The 21,000-nt window shown below is 33.8% G+C and overlaps 2 protein-coding genes across 2 annotated transcripts in view; both read left to right on the forward strand.

The window, feature by feature from the left end:
• Positions 1 to 7,876, forward strand: part of LOC129752217 (uncharacterized) — a 10,777-nt gene extending 2,901 nt beyond the window's left edge. Inside the window, exon 6 of the mRNA XM_055748004.1 lies at positions 7,676 to 7,876. Within this exon, the coding sequence (XP_055603979.1) occupies positions 7,676 to 7,876 (201 nt within the window). The remainder of the gene's footprint in view (positions 1 to 7,675) is intronic.
• A 474-nt stretch (positions 7,877 to 8,350) lies between these two features.
• On the forward strand, positions 8,351 to 9,432 carry LOC129752218 (angiopoietin-4-like). The gene is made up of 3 exons (XM_055748006.1): positions 8,351 to 8,484; positions 8,543 to 9,256; positions 9,348 to 9,432. Exons 1-3 carry the CDS (start codon positions 8,354 to 8,356, stop codon positions 9,430 to 9,432), a joined length of 930 nt encoding a protein of 309 aa, XP_055603981.1. The 5' UTR covers positions 8,351 to 8,353.
• The last annotated feature ends 11,568 nt before the right edge of the window (positions 9,433 to 21,000 follow it).

Genomic DNA, 21,000 nt, shown 5'->3' on the forward strand with positions numbered 1-21,000 from the left:
TTTCCACATTGTGTTTGTAAAGTAGCATCCCACTGGAAATTTGACTGAAATCGGAAGCCCAAACTTATGCCTGTGTCAACAAAAACTATAGGAAGATTATTCAGCGTAATACATGGGAGAAAATTACAATTTTTGTTGAACATAATGGCACAAGTTTTGGAGGAATTGAGTGAAAGCATGTTTTTTGAAGACCATTTACTGACTCTTGATAAGTCTTCATTAATCTTACTTGTGATTTCTTCTACATTACAGTCACTACAATCGAAGTATAGTTGAACATCGTCTGCAAATATATGTATCTCACAATGCTTCAATACAGTAGGCAGATCATTTATATACAATGTGAAAAGAACGGGCCCTAAAATTGGCCCCTGAGGCACCCCAGATGTAACTGGTACGAATCTCGAGTATTCTCTATTATTAAAAACAGCTTGAGTTCTACCGTTTAGATACGATTTAAGCAAATTGGCAGCATTCAATGAGAATCCATAATAATTTATAAGTTTATTATAGAGTAACTTGTGAGAAATTGTATCAAAAGCTTTTGAATAATCAAGCATAATTAGAATAACTGAATTTCCTTTATCTAGCACAACCCCAACATCATCAATAATCTTTAGCATTGCTGTTTTTGTACTGTGTTTTTCTCTATAACCAGATTGAAAATCACTGAGTAGTTTATATGCATTAATGTGATTGCACAGTTGTTGTTTGATTACAAACTCGAAAACTTTTGACAGTGAACACAGGGGCGTAGGTTCTCTAAAGTGTTGACAGGCTTCTTTCTTATAGGTATAATCTTCGATTTTTTCCATTCACTGGGAAAACTTGTTGTATGAATGATTTCGTTAAAAATGTGTGTGACAGGTTGAACAATAAATGGCCATATTAATTTCATAAATCTTAAATGAACATTGTCGAGTCCTATTGCATTGGATTTGATAGCAAACAGCGCATATTTTACTTGATCTTAATCACGAAATTCAGCTGGACAATTGGGTTGATTTTTACAATGGTTGGTAGAAACAAATAATAAATCGTGGTTCGAAAGAACAGGAAAATCTATTTGGTTAAATCGTAACACGTTTGATACATCATTTGTGAGTATAAGATCTAGTTGGGAAGCTCCAGTTCTGTGGAAAAACGTTGGTTCCAATCCTAAACTTGTCAAATCGTACGAAGCAGCCTCAGCCTTGAACAATTTCGTTTTAGAACTGTTAATATCTTGCCAATTAATGTTAAAATCTCCCAAAAAGTAAATGTAGGTATAATCATTTCCGTATTTGTTCATAATATATGTCAAACATTCATTAAAATCACTTTCAGGCGGATTATAAAAAGCTCCTACAAGTAGTTTTACATTTTTTACAATGATTTCGGCTAGTACATATTCTGGGCAGGCATAATCTACAGCTGGTGATATGTCTATAATCGAGAAACGCAAATCGCTATTTATATACATAAGCACTCCGCCACCTAGACGACCAAATCTGTCATTGCGGATTATATTGTAACCATTCAGTGCTATAATGTTATTATTTATATTCTGATTCAACCATGTTTCGCTAATACATACTATATCAACTCCAGATGTTTCTATTGCTTGTCGAAGCTCGCCTAATTTGTTTAACCTACGAGCACACAGGCTTTGAGCATTTGCACAGCACATGGATAATTTTTTGGGTGTAAATGCAGATTTCATCACAACACCCGCTTTACTCCAATTGGTAAAGGTGTAAGAACGGTTTTCCATAATTTCAAAATAAAGTTTCAGAAAAAGTAAAATCTTGCACTCAGCTATGCAATTTGCTATATATTATTATTTCAAACTCTCCAAAACACAATATCTGTTTAATCAAAATCTTAGTGACACAAAACATATGGTAACCACAATATCAGAATTCAGCTACAATTAAAATGATGATCGCTTAAACACCAACAACATTGTCATTTTTGTCATTTTTGTCATTTTTGTCATTTTTGTCATTTTTGTCATTTTTGTCATTTTTGTCATTTTTGTCATTTTTGTCATTTTTGTCATTTTTGTCATTTTTGTCATTTTTGTCATTTTTGTCATTGTTGTCATTTTTATCATTTTTGTCATTTTTGTCATTTTTGTCATTTTTGTTATTTTTGTCATTTTTGTCATTTTTGTCATTTTTGTCATTTTTGTCATCGCATTTTTGTCATTTTTGTCATTTTTGTCATTTTTGTCATTTTTGTCATTTTTGTCATTTTTGTCATTTTTGTCATTTTTGTCATTTTTGTCATTTTTGTCATTTTTGTCATTTTTGTCATTTTTGTCATTTTTGTCATTTTTGTCATTTTTGTCATTTTTGTCATTTTTGTCATTTTTGTCATTTTTGTCATTTTTGTCATTTTTGTCATTTTTGTCATTTTTGTCATTTTTGTCATTTTTGTCATTTTTGTCATTTATGTCATTTTTGTCATTTTTGCCATTTTTGTCATTTTTGTAATTTTTGTCATTTTTGTCATTTTTGTAATTTTTGTCATTTTTGTCATTTTTGCTTTTTTTGCCATTTTTGTCATTTTTGTGATTTTCGTTATATTTGTTATTTTTGTCAATTTTGTCAATTTTGTCATTTTTGTCATTTTTGTCATTTTTGTCATTTTTGTCATTTTTGTCATTTTTGTCATTTTTGTCATTTTTGTCATTTTTGTCATTTTTGTCATTTTTGTCATTTTTGTCATTTTTGTCATTTTTGTCATTTTTGTCATTTTTGTCATTTTTGTCATTTTTGTCATTTTTGTCATTTTTGTCAATTTTGTCATTTTTGTCATTTTTGTCATTTTTGTCATTTTTGTCATTTTTGTCATTTTTGTCATTTTTGTCATTTTTGTCATTTTTGTCATTTTTGTCATTTTTGTCATTTTTGTCATTTTTGTCATTTTTGTCATTTTTGTCATTTTTGTCATTTTTGTCATTTTTGTCATTTTTGTCATTTTTGTCATTTTTGTCATTTTTGTCATTTTTGTCATTTTTGTCATTTTTGTCATTTTTGTCATTTTTGTCATTTTTGTCATTTTTGTCATTTTTGTCATTTTTGTCATTTTTGTCATTTTTGTCATTTTTGTCATTTTTGTCATTTTTGTCATTTTTGTCATTTTTGTCATTTTTGTCATTTTTGTCATTTTTGTCATTTTTGTCATTTTTGTCATTTTTGTCATTTTTGTCATTTTTGTCATTTTTGTAATTGTTGTAATTTTTGTCATTTTTGTCATTTTTGTCATTTTTGTCATTTTTGTCATTTTTGTCATTTTTGTCATTTTTGTATAACCAACTTTGCAACCTTAACGAGCTATTGGTTTAACTGCAAAAACAACCTAGAATTGAGTAAAACGAGCTTTTTGCTGATCAAAAATATTGAAGATGGTTAAAACATTGCCAAAGCATTTCAAAACATTCAGATATAGTTTCTATTTTCTTTTTACTAGCACTGTAGTTGGGAATGGAATGAGTTTTTTTTTATCACTGATATAACATATGTACATGTCGATCTATAAATGAAGTCATAGGACCTATTAAGAATTCAGTACATTGTAACTGTTCTGGAACGAACGGGTCACCATGAACCACCCTAAGAGACGAAATGACCCAGTAGCAACATGGCGATGCTGCGTGCATTAACGGCTGAGATCCGCGCCAAAATCATCGGCTTTTCCTCGGCCACGAAGAGGATTTTCCAAAGGGTCGAGCCCAAGTCAGCCCAAGATTCGTTCTCTTTTCCTAACCAACCACCATCGGAGACGGACCACAGTATTAAGTTCACGGTCCATGGGGCCTAAGTCAGAGGCCAGCATGGCCATAGTCAGAGGTCTAGAGAGACCAGAGTCAGTTTGTGTTGGAATAATTGTATTTTAAGTCTAAGTTATCGAAGTAATACAGTCCACTTGCTTGTAATGTTGTTTGAAAGAATGTGTGTACGGTTTTATTAGTCTCGATCTTAGCCATCAGGGGTGATCCTGAACATGGTCCTATCGAGCCAGATCATAAAAACCAAATCGATAAGCATCAGTACAGTACGGTATGTATGAGAGTATGAAAAGGAATGTGTGTAATCAATGGTTGAACATTATACGTCGGTTTTGAAAGTGTAGTTTTCAGCCCAACGAAATAATTATGAAAATTCGAATTCGAAAGTCTTCCCAGCTGTGTGTGAGCGAGCATATGTGAGAACAGATTCCAACCAAATCATCAATTGAGAAATATTGTGAAGCAACCTGGGAGTTGCGACAATCCGTGTATGAACTTTCATTTTACATTCTACCAATCGTGCGTTTATTTGAGGTTATTCTTCCCAACGACAAGTATAATCCGAGCTATAGTTCCAATTTTCCCGAATTCATCCAAATTCGTTTACTCCAACTCAATCATATGGTAATCACCATTTTAAAACGACGGATGTGTAGAAATAATCAACCAAGCTACTTTACCTGCACCCATACTCGATCTTCAAACCTCGGCTAAGTGTTTGTCATTCATTAAAGTTTGTATCCTCCATGGTATTGATCAAGCGCCATCATCTATTGTGCCTACATCCGCGTCAGCTATGCCCATCTTGTTCCTCATTTGTAGCTTATTTACTCAAAACAACAATCAATTACTAGTGAGCAGAACGATTCATGTCCATCAAAATATCAACTGAATATTATGGAAAATGAAGAAAATGAAAATGGAAATGTAGAAAACGTCAAACCAATTATTAACCATGCTATAATTCCATCTACCGTAGATCATCAACTACTGGATCCTTAATTCGCTATTGTATTTCTCTTTGACGACCTATCAAAATAAATTCGTATCTATCCGTTGTTGATGTTAAATTACCTAGAATATCAGTTCAGTTTTAATTTCGGATATATGTTAACAATTAATTTGATTCATAAAATAGTAAACTGTTCATGTATCTAAGACATGTTTTTGTTGTCAAGTCTTCAAATCTACCATCTCTGCAAAATTCACCACTCAAAGCAATTCTTTAGCCAGAATCCATCTCCATACCATAAAAATTTCAGAGCAAAGTTTGCAAGGAAGTAAAACTGCACCTTATATAGCGAATGTCATAGGAAAAAGGAAGAAACAAAACAAGGCTTCTGAAAAATTTGGTTATTTTTGTGAAATTTTTGCAGTCCAAGTGGAGTTTGTGATGTCTAGTCTCGTTTTTAACTATTTTATTGCTAATATGGTGTATCTGTGTGTTCTTGTGCGCTATTTTGAATACCCGTTGGGCCAGGAGAGTTTGCACGTATGCAAATCACGAAATTGCCAATTTACGGTAATCTCGTCAATGTTATTTTGTCCATCATCGCTGAATGCTGTATAATCGGAAATGCATCTAACAAACTACAGAAGATTCGTCACATGAAAGCATATTCGGCAACTGGAGGAATTTTCAATTTATCAATCAGGACGTTGGTAATGATCTACATGCATTGAACTTCCAATACTCCGGCAACAGTATCACACACAATCAAGTCCACGGTGAGTCGAATTCGTTTTATACACGGTTGTGATGATAAACATAACAAATGAAATGGGAAACGTGAGGTTGGAAAATGATAAAAATAGTTCGATAAACATAGATATTGGATTGTAGTTGGACCTGAAAGTGGTCAGTGTGTTTGATTCATTTGATTTTATTCAAATGTAATTTAAGCTCGAAGAAGTTCTCAAGAATGTTGAATATTATGCATACAGCTCGTAATGATTGCATTTTGAGTTCTACGTTTCTTAGGAACAAGGCAATCTATTTAAAAGAAAGCATTTAAAGGTTTGATATGTTTCTTATGATATGTAGTTGATATGTTTATTTCGGTCGAATCAGTTGCAACCTAATCATCACTGCCTCTGTTTAACCTTTCCTATTGGACAAAATCGAATCGTTTGAAAGGATCCTGAAAATCACTTTTCTAGTACGCAACGGATAAGTTGGACCTGCATTAAGGCATAAGTCGGTTGAGTAAACCAGTTAAGAGGTCGGTCAATTCATACATCTGAAACTTGTCGTGGCGTTTGAAATCGGACATTTATGGTCAAATTCATTCTGGTTGCTATTTTCAAAATCGGAAACATTCACACTGGAGGTAAATCAGTTGGATTTAGTCGGAATTCAAGTTTTTGCTCAGAACCATCCGCAATCAGTCAGATAAAATGTTAAACAATCATTCAGATTCCTATTCGGCATATTACTGGAAGATAGTCATGGTGAACCGGGTGCGATTAATTAATGTCAAAAATATGTCCAGAGTTTTGAGTAGGTCAGAGGGACTCATGTTTGCAAGAGAAGAGTCAGCTGTTTTTAGCCGTTTTAACACCAGTAACTCAGGCAAAAAATCATTCAGTGTAGAGGGGCCTGGTGCGGACCAGGTGCGCCTCGAAAATGTCAGCAAATCATTCAGTTTTTCGTGAATCAATTGGATTCACATTGGGTATCAGTTGGCAAGCCATTCAGATTTTTCAGGAACCAGTTGGGTTCAAATCGTTCTGAAAATCATTCGGAGACACAGTCAGTCATTTGGAAATCGGTCAGCAAATCATTCAGATATTCACTTTGTAATACACTTACAATTAACACTGGGCATCATTGGGGGAAAAATCATAAAGGGAACCAAACGGGGTTCCATTCGGTAATAATTTGATTCGGAAAATCAATCATTTGGTCATCAATCGGTATTTACATTCGCAAATGGTCGGAGTAGGCGTTGGAATTCGTTTTTCGGTTAACCTGATCGCGGGATCAGGACATTTATGTGACGGTTTTATTTTTTTTGCTGTGTCATTTCTGCTGCAATCGGGCATGGCAATACCAGGGCTTTCCAGCGCCCCTCCGAACACACAAATTACTTCCGGAAGTTTTTTGTGCAGTCACTCCGCCATCAGGAGTTATCGGGAATCCAAGGGATTCAATTATTCGGTATCAGTCGGTTATATCATTCGGTACACTTCAGAGTTGCGTTGGATTTCGATTTTCGGATAGTCTGATCGACGGGATCAGGACTAGCATTTGGCGGTTTCTCATCAAGCATCATCCTGGATTAAGTACCAGGACTCTCTAACGCAACTCTGCATCACACACATCACTTACACACACAATCAATCAATCGGAATGAAGCTATCAGAGTCTGAGTCATTGAAGATACGGTTTGACTATTGGTCGGGAATTGGTATGTCAGCTACCCATTTAGAAAAACGGTCTGTGAAAATTGTTGGAAAATCATTCAGAAACACGTTCAGAAAAACATTCAGAAAACTGGTCAGAAAAACAGTCTGAGAACATTGTTGGAAAATTATTCAGAATTGGTTGTTGAGAAAACATTTTGAGAAAAGGTCAGCAATACAGTTGGACAAAAAGTCAGAAATGAGTCGGAATGAAATGTATGTTTGAGTCAGTATTTTATGTGTTTGTATTTTGGTCTGATATGTGTCGGTAGAGCTTGGGAACTAGCATGTTAGGCTCAGTTGTTGGAAGTCAGAGCTTGGAGAGCTCAGAATTTGGAGGTCAGAATATGACTTGGAAGCAAACAGCAAATGAATCGGCATCAGGGCGCTGATCGTGGTTAGGAGTATCAGATCAGCGTCCAAGACCTCAAGCTAAGTATTTTGGAACTTCTATAACATACAAGAAAAGTGATACTTCCTTTCCCAAGCTATCAGGCAAGCATCGAGACCACTATCGGACGAAGGCGGACAACCAGAGAGGTTGCAAAATTCGGTAACGAGAGCAGTGGCGGCATTCAAACGGCATCCGATGTGGGTCAACGGCGGGCGGCAGTACAAATGGCTGCGACAAATGGTTCAGCACAACACGAGGTCCAAAATGCGTCATCAACGGTCAGCACAACAGGAAAATTTTGAAATGCGTACGTTCCGTCACCTTTCAAGGCGGGCGGCATGTTCTGGAACGAACGGGTCACCATGAACCACCCTAAGAGACGAAATGACCCAGTAGCAACATGGCGATGCTGCGTGCATTAACGGCTGAGATCCGCGCCAAAATCATCGGCTTTTCCTCGGCCACGAAGAGGATTTTCCAAAGGGTCGAGCCCAAGTCAGCCCAAGATTCGTTCTCTTTTCCTAACCAACCACCATCGGAGACGGACCACAGTATTAAGTTCACGGTCCATGGGGCCTAAGTCAGAGGCCAGCATGGCCATAGTCAGAGGTCTAGAGAGACCAGAGTCAGTTTGTGTTGGAATAATTGTATTTTAAGTCTAAGTTATCGAAGTAATACAGTCCACTTGCTTGTAATGTTGTTTGAAAGAATGTGTGTACGGTTTTATTAGTCTCGATCTTAGCCATCAGGGGTGATCCTGAACAGTAACACTTTCAACAATGGTGACTTCAGTTTTGATTACAGCGTTTCTATTCTGGGTCAATGGTTCTTTGATCGGAATCTCAACTGTTGCAGCATTCGGTATTGGCTACGAAATCACAGCTGCCCGTTTGGATTCGATAAACTCCAAGTAAGTTTAACCAGCGAAGTTTCGATGCAATGGATTAACTTTTCCAACCCATTCTTAGTATCCGTAAAAGCAATCTTCAATCAGAGGAACGGTTCAACTCGACGAAAGAATGGCAAACATGGCAGAACATCACTCTGGCTAAGCTAGAAAACGAATCGAAGCTTATTCGTGAAGAACTTGCTGAAATGAGATCGTTTATACAAAAACAAAGCAATAGTTCCAGGAGCGCAGCTAAGCCTAATGGCACCAAAACGATCTTCCAAACTTGTTCAGATAATCCAAGCAAAATCTCCGGAGTATATATGTTGCATCCATTTGAAAATTTCTCATTCGAAGCATTTTGTGACCAAGAGTATGAGGGAGGAGGCTGGATAGTTATACAAAATCGCTTTAATGGTTCCGTTGATTTCGATCGCACATGGAAAGATTACCAGCTAGGATTCGGTGATTTGAAGACAGAGTTCTGGATAGGACTCGAGAAAATCCACAGATTGACATCGAGAAAAGCTCACGAGCTCCATATAATATGGCACTATTTTTATGAAGAAAAAAAAATTGTGTACAGCCACTTTGTTATTGATGGCGCTAACGGTAAATATAGGTTAGCGAATTTGGGCAACTACAGCCCTCCAGGCCTTGGAAATTTACTAGCTAATGTTCTAGGAGAAAAATTCTCCACCAGAGATGCTAACAACTGCGTTCCTAATACGTCGCCACGCTGTCAAATTGAGCGATCTGGAGGATGGTGGATCTCTGGAACTCGTTCAAGCCGGTATTTTCATGTTTAAATCACTGCAAAAAATGAAGTGTTTTCTGTTTTGAAAGTAGCTCCAAATTTCTTATACTCTTTCTCTCTCTTTTAGTTACGGCAACCTCAATCAATTCTATCCAGAACACGAACATTTTCAGCGATCAAGAATGATGATTCGAGCCGTTACAAGAAAGTGACTTCCTAAAGTATGAATTTTCTGCATAAATTTTGGGTATAATGTAATAAAACCTTAGATTTTGTCTGTGCTTAGATTATTATTTAAACTACACTTTACCCTTTTAATTTGGTTCGATTTAAACCTTACAACATAATTAGTCGGCATTTTTTTTTGTCATTCCTTCACAAAAGTTAAAATTGCGAAAAATTATGAGTATCCAAAATTCGAAAGTGGAGGCCCTTTTCATGAGAGATTCAGGAATTCAGGAAATTTAAAATATTCAGGATTTAAAAAAAAATTAAAAGTGATACATGTGTCTAACAATGCAATTTTATGAATTTCGCAACCTATTCTCAAAACAAAATGTCCATTTTTCGAATACACTTCTCAACAAATTTACGATTCACGGCGACGAGCTTTAGATGCCCGAAGACTTTGTCCACTTTTTTGTCAGTGGTTGTATTTGCATGAGTGTGAGTTGATGAACCTTCCCTCGTTCAACGCTTCACTAGAAAGCAAGATTGCTTTGAGGTAGCGAAAACGACAAACGGTTTTTATTTGAAACGGCTCATACCTTGAGGCTTTTAGGGAGCCAAACTCGTTTTACATGTTTACAATTGTTTGTTTAGGTCTAGATCTGGGGAAGGTAGACTGAAATTCGCTGTATCGTTTTCTGTATCGTTTTTTACTGTTCGGCAAAAAAACCAGTAATTGTTGAAAAGCCTTGTAATCGTTCAAATTTTTACTTTAGATTATCAGTTTCCTGTAGCGAGTCATGTAATTCAGTTGTTTAGGTGCTAAATTTAAGTCTTCTGAGTTCATTGCTGCAGATTCAAAAGTAAACTTCGAAATCGAATTCAACAGCTAGATTATTCAATACCAGTCTGTCAACTCTGTCGTAAATGTAAACTTTGAACTATATAAAAAATGTTGTTCGCGCGATCTATGGGAACTACCCAAAATCTAAATCTGTTATTTAAGCTATTTTTAGAACAACCATTTGTAGCGTATTTTGAATATATATTATATAATAGAGACCCCTCGTAGATCGAGGCTTTTATGGCATTAGTCAGTGGTACCAATATGAGGAAGAATTTATTATGCGAAGAACAGATGTATGAATAAAAGAAAAGATGATCGGTCTCTTTACTTGCGGACCAGCAAACCGACAACACCTATTTGTACTGCTCCCCGAAAACCCCGAACTTAACACCATTAAACAATTTTTACTCACCAAGTTGTGAGTGATTTTAAATGGGAAACATATGAGCATACACAGAAGTGAACACAGTGAAAAGTGTTTAGTTTTGGATTGATATCCGAGTGATTATTGCAGAGAAAATTTGTGTTTTCCTTGGGTTTGTTTTGAATGCTTGATGCGAAGAGCTCAGCAGCCTCCCTTGATTTCCGTAAAAAGATAAAAAAAAAAAAATGTGCAAAAGTTTTCGCGCTTATGAATGTTTCTGTGTGTACTGGATGTCTGGAAAAAATCCTTGGCTAGGAGTGAACTTTAGAAATGAAAAAACGAAAGATTACAGAAAAAAGATGAAGCACATGGTTTCATCAAGTCGGTACAAACATTTATATTATACTAATGATATTGATTTTGTGCTGCTGTGACTATTCCGGACAATATAAATGTGTGTTCTTAGGAACGAAATCAGTTATATTTCAATTTTATTGTTCTCAGTTGGATTTTTTGATCATTCGATTAGAAGAATTTTTTTTAAATGAATTTGATTAGCAGGACCAAAAATAAATTAGATTCTTCTAGTGATGATTAAATGTTAAAACAAAATACTTGCAATTCGCCTCTTTATTTATTCTTCAATGATGTTTTAAAAATCATTGAAAAAAAATTAATGTTTTGCCCCAAGATAAACATTTTATCAGTTATTCAGTTTTATTTGTAGAAAATTGAACTTCTGGTAAAATTTTTGAATTTTGGCGATTGCAACCGTTCAAAAAGAAAAAAAATATGTTTGTAAGCTTTTATACAAAAATTAGAAAGGAAAGGCTCAACTTTGCAATCTCATCGGATGTCATACTCTCCATATTCAATCAATTGAGGTTTAGACAGGGATATGTTAAAATTTTCACTTATGGAATTTTAAATTAATAGTTACGTTTAAAGTTTTGTTTTTTACGCAGTTCAACATAAAAAAACAAGTTTTAAATAATAGGTAAAATTAAAAATAAATTTCCTTAATTTTTCTGCGGTAAAAAATGAATTTTAATAAAAATAATTTTAAATTTGTACTGAGATGTATTTTATTCAATTAGAATTTGAACGCATTGTAGAAGATTGCAATCGATAGGATATGAAAAAAAAATTATTGTTAGGTTTTGGGTGCATATAAGGTATTCGATTTGAAATCTAAATACCTACAAATTTTTGAACATGATTCTTGTATGCTTTGTTGTTCTTGTTAAAAGTGTAGATTATAAAAAATAAATCTCTACACTAGTTTGTCCAACCAAAAATTGATTTGCTAGGATGATGTTATAGAGATTTTATTGAGAGAAACAGCTTGCTTGTGAGAAATTTAAATGATTGCTTTTCCAAAAATTTGAGTGGTCATAATTGTTTTTGGATAATCGAATAATTAATACCCCGTAGTCCGTAGGTATTTATAGGAGATTTCTCAGGAAATGTCTAGGAGCATAGGAGGTGTAGGAAAAACGAAGATCGCACCATTTACCAAATATGGCTCCTGATCCCAACCTCTCCCTCACTAACACAACCCTTCCTGAGATACTTGAATATAGATTCGCAGACGTATAGACGGTTTCTATTGCTGGTGAAACATTGTTTCAGAGTTTTTCAAAACAAGCTTTTGAAAAAAACTGGAATAACAGATTTATAGATGATCCCAAAAAGTATCTCACTAACAATCCTTCTTTCATCCCTCATTGACTACTAGGACGTGGCCGGCGTCGTTATTGATCATTTTTTAAAGGGAGAGCATGAGTTTTGTGCATTGAGAATGAATTGCTAATCCCATGCTGCATTCTTTTGGCCCTTGCACAAAATTGATGGCCTCGATCAATCACGGAGTGGCAACCATTGGCGATGTGGAATTCGTTCTACTTAGCCACGCCAGCGATCATGGAGCTCGAAATGTATTCAATATATTTTTGTCTCAAATAATCAAAAAATTATAATATTAGGAAAATAGTGTGTGAAAAGCATTTCGGGTTGAATGATTTAAGCTGGATATGAGTAGTTAAACAAGCTAAGCTAAGCTAAGCTAAAACCTTAACGAAATTTGAGCGACTCAATACGCCTGTTCATGCAAGAATTTGCCAGAGCAGAACAAAACCTAATTAAATCATTGTATTATGCAAAACAAGTGCTTTTCAGCATCACAATTTTTTTTTATTGAAATTCACTTAATAAGAAAGTAAAATTTTGAACTTTCTTACTGGTCGGTAGATTGATGAGAGAAATTTGACGTTTGAAAGATTTTTTTCTTTTTTTATTCAGTCTTCCTCCCCCAGATCTAGATCATCATTATTTGAAGAAAACAGGAAATAGATTGGGAAACATGAAAATGAATGGGAGTATAGACATCTCTTGCTGGGGTGCAGGTTGGTGTAATATTTGTGTCATTTTTTTTGTCATTTTTGTGTCATTTTTGGCATTTTTTCTAATTTTTGCCACTTTTTTTCCCTTCTTCCTTGTAATTTTTATGTCTTTTTCTTTGAATAATGAAACAAAAATCACACAAAAATGACAAAAAATAGAAACAAAAATGAATTAAAAAAAGTGACAAAATTACAAAAATAACGAAAATGACAAAAAAAAAAAACACGAAAATGACACAAAAAAAACTCCAAAATGACGTTTTTTGTGTCATTTTCGTGTTATTTTTGTGTCATTTTCGTTATTTTTGTAATTTTTTGTCACTTTTTTTTATTCATTTTTGTTTCTATTTTTTGTCATTTTTGTGTGATTTTTGTTTCATAATTGAGTCATTCTTGTGTCATTTTTGTGTTATTTTTGTGTCATTTTTGTTTCATTTTTGTCATTTTTGTGTAATTTTCGTCATTTTTGTAATTTTTGCCACTAATGTTTTTCCTTCTTTCTTGTCATTTTAGTAATTTTTTTTTGTTTTTTTATGTCATTTTAGTGTTTTTTTTTTGGCATTTTTGTGTCATTTTCGTGTTATTTTTGTGTCATTTTTTGTAATTTTTGTCATTTTTGTAATTTTTGTCACTTTTTTTTGTTTAATGTTTATCATTTTTATGTCATTATTGTTTTTTTTTTGCCTTTTTTGTGTGATTTTGGTTTCATTTTTGCATCATTTTTTTGTCATTCTAGTGTTATTTTCTTGTCATTTTTTGTGTAATTTTTTTTGTTATTTTCGTGTCATTTTTGTGTATTTTTTGTCATTTTTGTCTTTTTTATTTCATGTTTGTCATTTTTATGTCATTTTTGTGTTATTTTTGGGCCATTATTGTAAATTCTGTCATTTTTGTTTTTTTGGTTAGGGAACATCCATAAATGACGTAGCATTGGAGGGGGGAGGGGGGGAGTTTAACTTTGTGTGACGATGTGTGACGAGAGGGGGGGGTAGGGGTTCAAGTAAAGCTACGTAGCTTTGATTAAATATGGAAAAAAATCAAAATTGAGCAAAATTATGCCTAATTGAATCCAGTCTGAACAAGAATCTTTTGACTCCTACTGCCCGACTGTTTTCAAGCATATCAAGGAGCGTACATGCAAGAAATGCAACTTATAGTTTGCTTCAAATGTTCTCCAAAAGGAGCATAGCAAAATCCACAAGGCCCCAGCCTCGGATAAAAAGATTCGTCCAAAGTGAATTGTAGGCAAAAGAGGACAAGAAGTGCTGGTCATCACTCCGGAGAACGATAGAGATTGGGTGGAGGCAGCTGTCATCGCAGATGCAATTATTCCAGCCGAACAGACGATGGAGGAAAGCTGCCAACGATTTCATTGGAATCCCGAATGGAGATAATTTGGACCGACGCACACAGGGGTAAAACATGAAAAAGGCGATCAAAACTGTTTTCTGCCGAAACTATTCGTTTTAGACCTATAGTGTCTTCGAGACAAATGACCAGCATTACAAGGACTAAAAAATAAGTTTTTTAAAAAAATGATTAATTCACCTAGTAGTGAGTTAGAAAAACTAACTTTTTTAATATCCATTTTAGAGCTAAATTGTCTGAGAAAAGTTTTTAAGCTAATGTACCAATTCTAGCAACTTTTGCTAAAAAAGTCATAGCTGTAACATTAATCGTTTCAAAGTTATGACAATTTTTAGAAAAATAACACCAATTTTCAGTTTTTTCAACATAACTTTTTTGCGCGTGATTTTTCATGTAAAGTATGTTCTAGAGAGTTTTGAAGACAGAAAAGTTGTACACTTTTGCTGAATATACTGTATAGAAATTTTGAAGTTTAAACGAAATATCTTAAAAATACTTAACAAAAATAGTCATTTTGAACTGGTTATATCTCCTGAGTTCGGACGAGTTCGGTTACATATTTTACAGTTTTGCAATTAGAAAAGTATCGCCTTTCAAACAATGTACAATTAAAAGTGGCCAATTTTGATCCTCATTGTGTAAATGTCAATAGAAGTGAGATAAAAATGAAGTTTTTATACTAATTTGAGCCCATCTACCATCTCAAGTCCAAGTGGTTCAAGTAGGCCTACTGTTAGGAATCCTACATGTTGCAGCCAAATAGTAATAGTTATGCTCAAATTAGTATATAAACTTCACTTTCGGCTCACTTTTATTGACATTTACACTCTGAAGGTCACAATTGGCCACTTTTAATTGTACATTGTTTGAAAGGCGATACTTTTCTAATTGCAAAACTGTAAAATATGTAACCGAACTCGTCCGAACTCAGGAGATATAACCAGTTCAAAATGACTATTTTTGTTAAGTATTTTTAAAATATCTCGTTTAAACTTCAAAATTTCTATACAGTATATTCAGCAAAAGTGTACAACTTTTCTGTCTTCAAAATTCTCTAGAACATATTTTACATGAAAAATCACGCGCAAAAAAGTTATGTTGAAAAAACTGAAAATTGGTGTTATTTTTCTAAAAATTGTCATAACTTTGAAACGATTAATGTTACAGCTATGACTTTTTTAGCAAAGTTGCTAGAATTGGTACAAGCTAAAAACTTTTCTCAGACAATACAGCTCTAAAATGGATATTAAAAAAGTTAGTTTTTCTAACTCACTACTAGGTGGATTAATCAATTTTTTAAAAAACTTACTTTTTAGTCCTTGTAATGCTGGTCATTTGTCTCGAAGACACTATAGGTCTAAAACGAATAGTTTCGGCAGAAAACAGTTTTGATCGCCTTTTTCATGTTTTACCCCTGTGTGCGACGCAACTGATTGAATACTTACTAGCTATCCTGTTTGTTGAAAGGTAGCTTGATTTTTTTTGACTGATTGATATGCTTTTTTAACCTTCCATTTATAACTTCTTTCCCTTTTTTTGTTATTTTTTGTATTATTCTAAATTAAATATCGATTTTTAAAAGTGGGGGGGGGGGGGGGGGTTATTAAAGCTACGTTATTATCTAGGGGGGGGTCTATGACTTTGTGACGAAATGCTACGAGGGGGGAGGTGGGTGGTAGAAAGATTCGAAAAAAAAGCTACGTCATTTATGGACGTTCCCTTAGTATCGTCATTTTTGTAATTATTGCCTTTTTTTGTTTTTTTTTGCCTTCATTCTTGTTATTTTCTCGTCATTTTTGTGCTTTAGATGTCATTCTGGTGTAATTCTTTTTTAATTTTTGTGTCATTTTCGTGTTATTTTTTTGTCATTTTGTGTAATTTCCGTTATTTTTTAATTTTTGTCACTTTTTTTTTTTGTTTCATTTTCGTCATTTCTGTCATTTTTGTGTCATTTTTTTTGCTATTTTTGTGTGATTTTCGTTTCATTTTTGAGTAATTTTTGTGTCATTCTTGTGTCTTTTTTGTGTTATTTGTGTATAATTTTTGTTTCATTTTTGTTATTTTTGTCATTCTTGTGTAATTTTCATCATTTTTGTAATTTTTGCCACTTTTGATTTTTTCCCTTCTTTTTTGTCATTTTTGTGTTTTTTTTTTGTTATTTGTAGTGTAATTTTCGTGTCAGGTTTGTGGTTTTTTTGTTTTATTTTTATCATTTCTTTATTTTTTGTCATTTTTGTGTAATTTTCGTCATTTTGATAATTTTTGCCACTTTTGTTTTTTTTCCTTCTTTCTTGTCATTTTTATGTCATTTTTTGTGTTTTTGTTTTGTTTATTGTGTCATATTGGAGTTTTTTTTTTTGTTTCATTTTCGAGTTATTTTTGTGTAATTTTCGTCATTTTTGTAATTTTTGTCACTTTTTTTCACTTTTGTCATTTTTGTGTTATTTTTGTTTCTTTTTTTTTGTCGTTTTTGAGTGATTTTTGTTTCATTTTCGTGTCATTCTCGTGTCCTTTCTGTGTTATTTTTGTATCATTTTTGTTTCTTTTTTGTGTTATTTTCGTCATTTTTGTAATTTTATGTTTTTCCCTTCTTTCTTGTCATATTTGTGTTTTTTCATTTTTGGTGTAATTTTGGTAGGGTTTTTTGTCATTTTTATGTCATTTTCGTGTTATTTTTGTGTCATTTGTGACATTTTTGTGCAATTTTCGTCATTTTTGTAATTTTTTGCCACTTTTTTTTTGGTTTCATTTTTGTCTTTCAATGTCATTTTTGTTTCTTTTTTTTTGTCTTTTTTTAGATTTTTGTGTCATTTTTGTTTCATTTTTGTGTCACTCTTGTGTCATTTTGGTTTCATTTTTTGTCATTTTTGTGTCACTTTTGTGTAATTTTCGTTATGTTTGTAATTTTTGTCACTTTTTTTTTGTTTAATTTTTTTCATTTTAATGTCATTGTTGTTTTGTTTTTGTCACTTTTGTGTGAATTTTGTTTCATTTTTGTGTTTTTTTTGTTTTATTTTTGTGTCATTCTTGTGTCATTTTTTGGTTATTTTGATTTTGTTTTTCTATTTTTTGTCATTTTTGTGTCACTTTAGTGTCATTTTTGTGTCATTTCGTGTCGTTTTTGTATCATTTCTGTGTCATTTAAATCATTTTGGTTTTTTTTTGTAATTGTCAGTTTTTTTCTTGTCCTCTCTGATATTTCTATTTTTATTGTTATTTGAGATGTATGTCTTTTATCACTCTAAAAATAAAGAACCACTTTTATAATATATTATATTTAGGACGCCTTAGAAGTATTTTAATAGTGTTCGTGTGGTTTAAATCAGGTTAAGAGTCTTTTATTCAGCTTAGTTTTGTTCATTACACATGAATGAGGCTTTAATTTATTCCGATAAAACATTCAAAAACTAATTAAATACAATGTTCCCAATTTTCCGGAAATCTGTTTATCACCAGGTCGAGTTCCTTTCCTCGTCCAGTATTTTTTTTTTATACAGGTGATAGTCATCTAAGACTTGCACCGGTAGGATGTTAGAGGACACCATAAATGAAATGATAATGTTCTGTTTATGGATATTCTCTCAAATGTCTAGCAGGGCTCATTGAGTTTTACAACTGTTGTTGTAGATCTTTTTTTACCAAAAGCATCAATTTGAATTTGGATTGAAATTGGGAAACCTCTTTTGAAGGTGTCAATTGACAAAAAAATAGTCCTAAACCCAACCGAAGGTGTCTCACGGCAGCGTTCGACAGCAAAGTGATTTATCGCACCACCTAAATGCGAAGTTTAACTAGTTGAATGGTCTCAATTCCTCTATCGTGTCTTGTTGTTGCCCAGGATTAACACACATGATTAATACACCCGGCCGAAAATGGTACCCCACTATTTATTTGGTGTACCCCTACAAAAGTATGGCAGTATACACAACCATTTATTCGGTTCATTCTACGAAAACGAAACCAATTCATGCAACTCAACAACGAGACGGCTTGGTGAATAATCTCATCCGCGTCAAAAAGATCATCAATCATAGGCCGCGCCGGGTGCAAAAGTAATAATTCTTTTTTTTTTTTATTTTTTTTGCCGAGTGAACTTCCAAAAACCCACGTCTATTAAAACGGACACCCACATTCGTTAGAAAATATACTCCGAATGTGTCCACCGAAAGGTGAAGAAACTAAATCACTTCGAAGGTAGGTTACTAAAAATCGGTGCGGATGCAGTCTGACAAATCGAGGCGTTCGTTCCGGTGACAAATTGTTGCAACTCTCAAGTGGTGTTATTTGATCCGATGACAAAAATGACAAAAATAACAAAAATGACAGCAATCACAGAAATGACAAAAATGACACAAAAATGATACAAATTTGACACAAAAATAACTCAAATGACTCAGATAATACATAAAATCGACACAACAATTACACTGAATCACACTAAATTCCAAGGATTGAAAGTAACAAATTTCATATAACAACACTGTTTGAGTTACCATCTTTACGAACAATATTAGGATATATTGACAGTTCTACACGAACACCACCTTAGCAGGAGGCCTCAGCCCTAACCTCAAACCATGGGAGAACAGAATCGATTTTTGAGAAGGGCGCACGATAAACGCGATTCTCCGGTACTAATATCGACAAATTCGCCCTGTGGAAAAGATACACAGATGCTCGTGTTTTGATTTGTTTTTGGTGTTCAGGGCTGCCAAGAGCATTGATATTTGGAAAATGATTATATTTTTTTGATTGCATTAATGCAATTGTTACTGAAAAACCTTTTCATGAGTACTAAGGATTTGCAACTTTCCCGTAGATTTCTATCCGAATGTGAACATTAAACGCAACGAAATGACAATTGTCTGTATCGCACACTTAAACTATGTAGCGAATTATGTGGATATATTTAAAATAATCAGAGCATGTAGGCGATTATTTTCAAAGTCAACTTAGGCTCTCATTAATTTACTTGTTTGTTCAGTGAATTATTTTGCATTCGTTTGGAAGCTAGAAACAACTATTTTTTAATCTACCATGCAATACATGAAAATATCTTTTAGATGTTTTAAATTCACCTTGAAAATTCATTAGCAAAAGATGGCTTATTTTCATCCATTTAGGGACGCCTAGTAATGAATTCAAACGTTTAGCTGCTATTCCTAGTTAAAAAATTTAATCAATTCAGAAATATTATAACTAGTTTTGAACAAGCAAATACTGATTTTAGTTACGCACCTAGCATCACTGGTGAGGACGCCAGCAAATCAAAATTTGAGGTTATGGCTGAGGCCAATTTTTCGCCAATACTATCGCCCGTATATACCCTTATAGGTATCAATTCAACAGAAAGTGACTACTCATAGTTTGTTCTTCCAACGTGAACAAAATTTGCGAGAACATAATTTAAAAAAAAACGCTACGGTAATATCTACGCAGCTTAAGTTTACAAATTGGTGGCTGCCTTCAATATCGCCTCGAAATATTTATTACTATATCCGAAGTTATTGGATGGCTTTAAAGCGACCGAAATTGCTTTCGCTTAGGGCTGGAAGGCTAAGGTGAACTTTTTTCATTTGATTAAGAGCATTCAACTATCGGAGGATACAGCATGCATTTTTTTTAAATTTATATAGCAGTGTGTTCAGTGACATAACAACTTTCTGCATCAGTCTATTTACCGTTTCAGTTTTTTATTGAGTGAGTATCATTTGACAAAAAATCAATAGAGGAAGCAGATGTTAGAAAGATAACTGTTTTTGAAAAATAAAAATAATTTGTTTCTTTTTGTAATAACTGCCAACCCTACTGTCGAAAACTTGAGCCATAAAAACTATCACGTCTTGATAATCGTAAAATGGTTGCCTCGAGAAAAATGCTGACGAAAACTTCCATCGAGAAGTGACCCCTAATCGATATGCCTTATTTTATTGGAATTTTTGACACCGAAAATCTGGTTTAAGCTAAAGTGAAACGTAACAGCACCTTGCCGGGCAATCGCAGAGCAACGGGCCGAGTCGCTCTCAATAAATTTATTATGAAAGTTTAAACTTAATAAATTGCCAAATGAACTTACGGGGGACATAAATTAGAATCGCCGCTCCAGACGCCCGTTGCGATCTCTCTCTAGCAGCAAGGTGAACTACTAGGTCACCTACCTCAATGTGTAAGGATTCGATCGCTATCTCTTTCAAGCGGTGGTTTTGTGAAAATATAGATAAAACTTGTTTTTTCCGCCAATCTGGTCTCTCTTTTCTCTAAAGACCCACCAATGAAAATCTCTGACCGGTCACACTTGTCTATAGCTGCTGCTGCCTATAGCTTATAATAAATGGACGGCGACGCTATCTGAAAACATAAATAAACATAGCCCCTCGTTGCAGGTGCCAGGTTTTATTTAATTTGGGACAGTACGAGTTTTGAACAAGCTTTCTTCAACATGGAAGAACGTTAGAAATTGCATCGAATTTCGTTAGAAATTGTTATCGAATTTCGTTCTTAAATGCAAAAAAAATGCCACTTTATTTCCTCTTGTATTATTTCAGAGAAACATATGTAAGTGTAATTTTTGTGAAATATTTGTGAACATTTTAAAACAGTTTAATGTCAAGTTTGCAATTTTTGTTTTGCT

Source organism: Uranotaenia lowii, chromosome 3, assembly GCF_029784155.1.
Source record: "Uranotaenia lowii strain MFRU-FL chromosome 3, ASM2978415v1, whole genome shotgun sequence".
Classification (NCBI taxonomy): Eukaryota; Metazoa; Arthropoda; class Insecta; order Diptera; family Culicidae; genus Uranotaenia; species Uranotaenia lowii.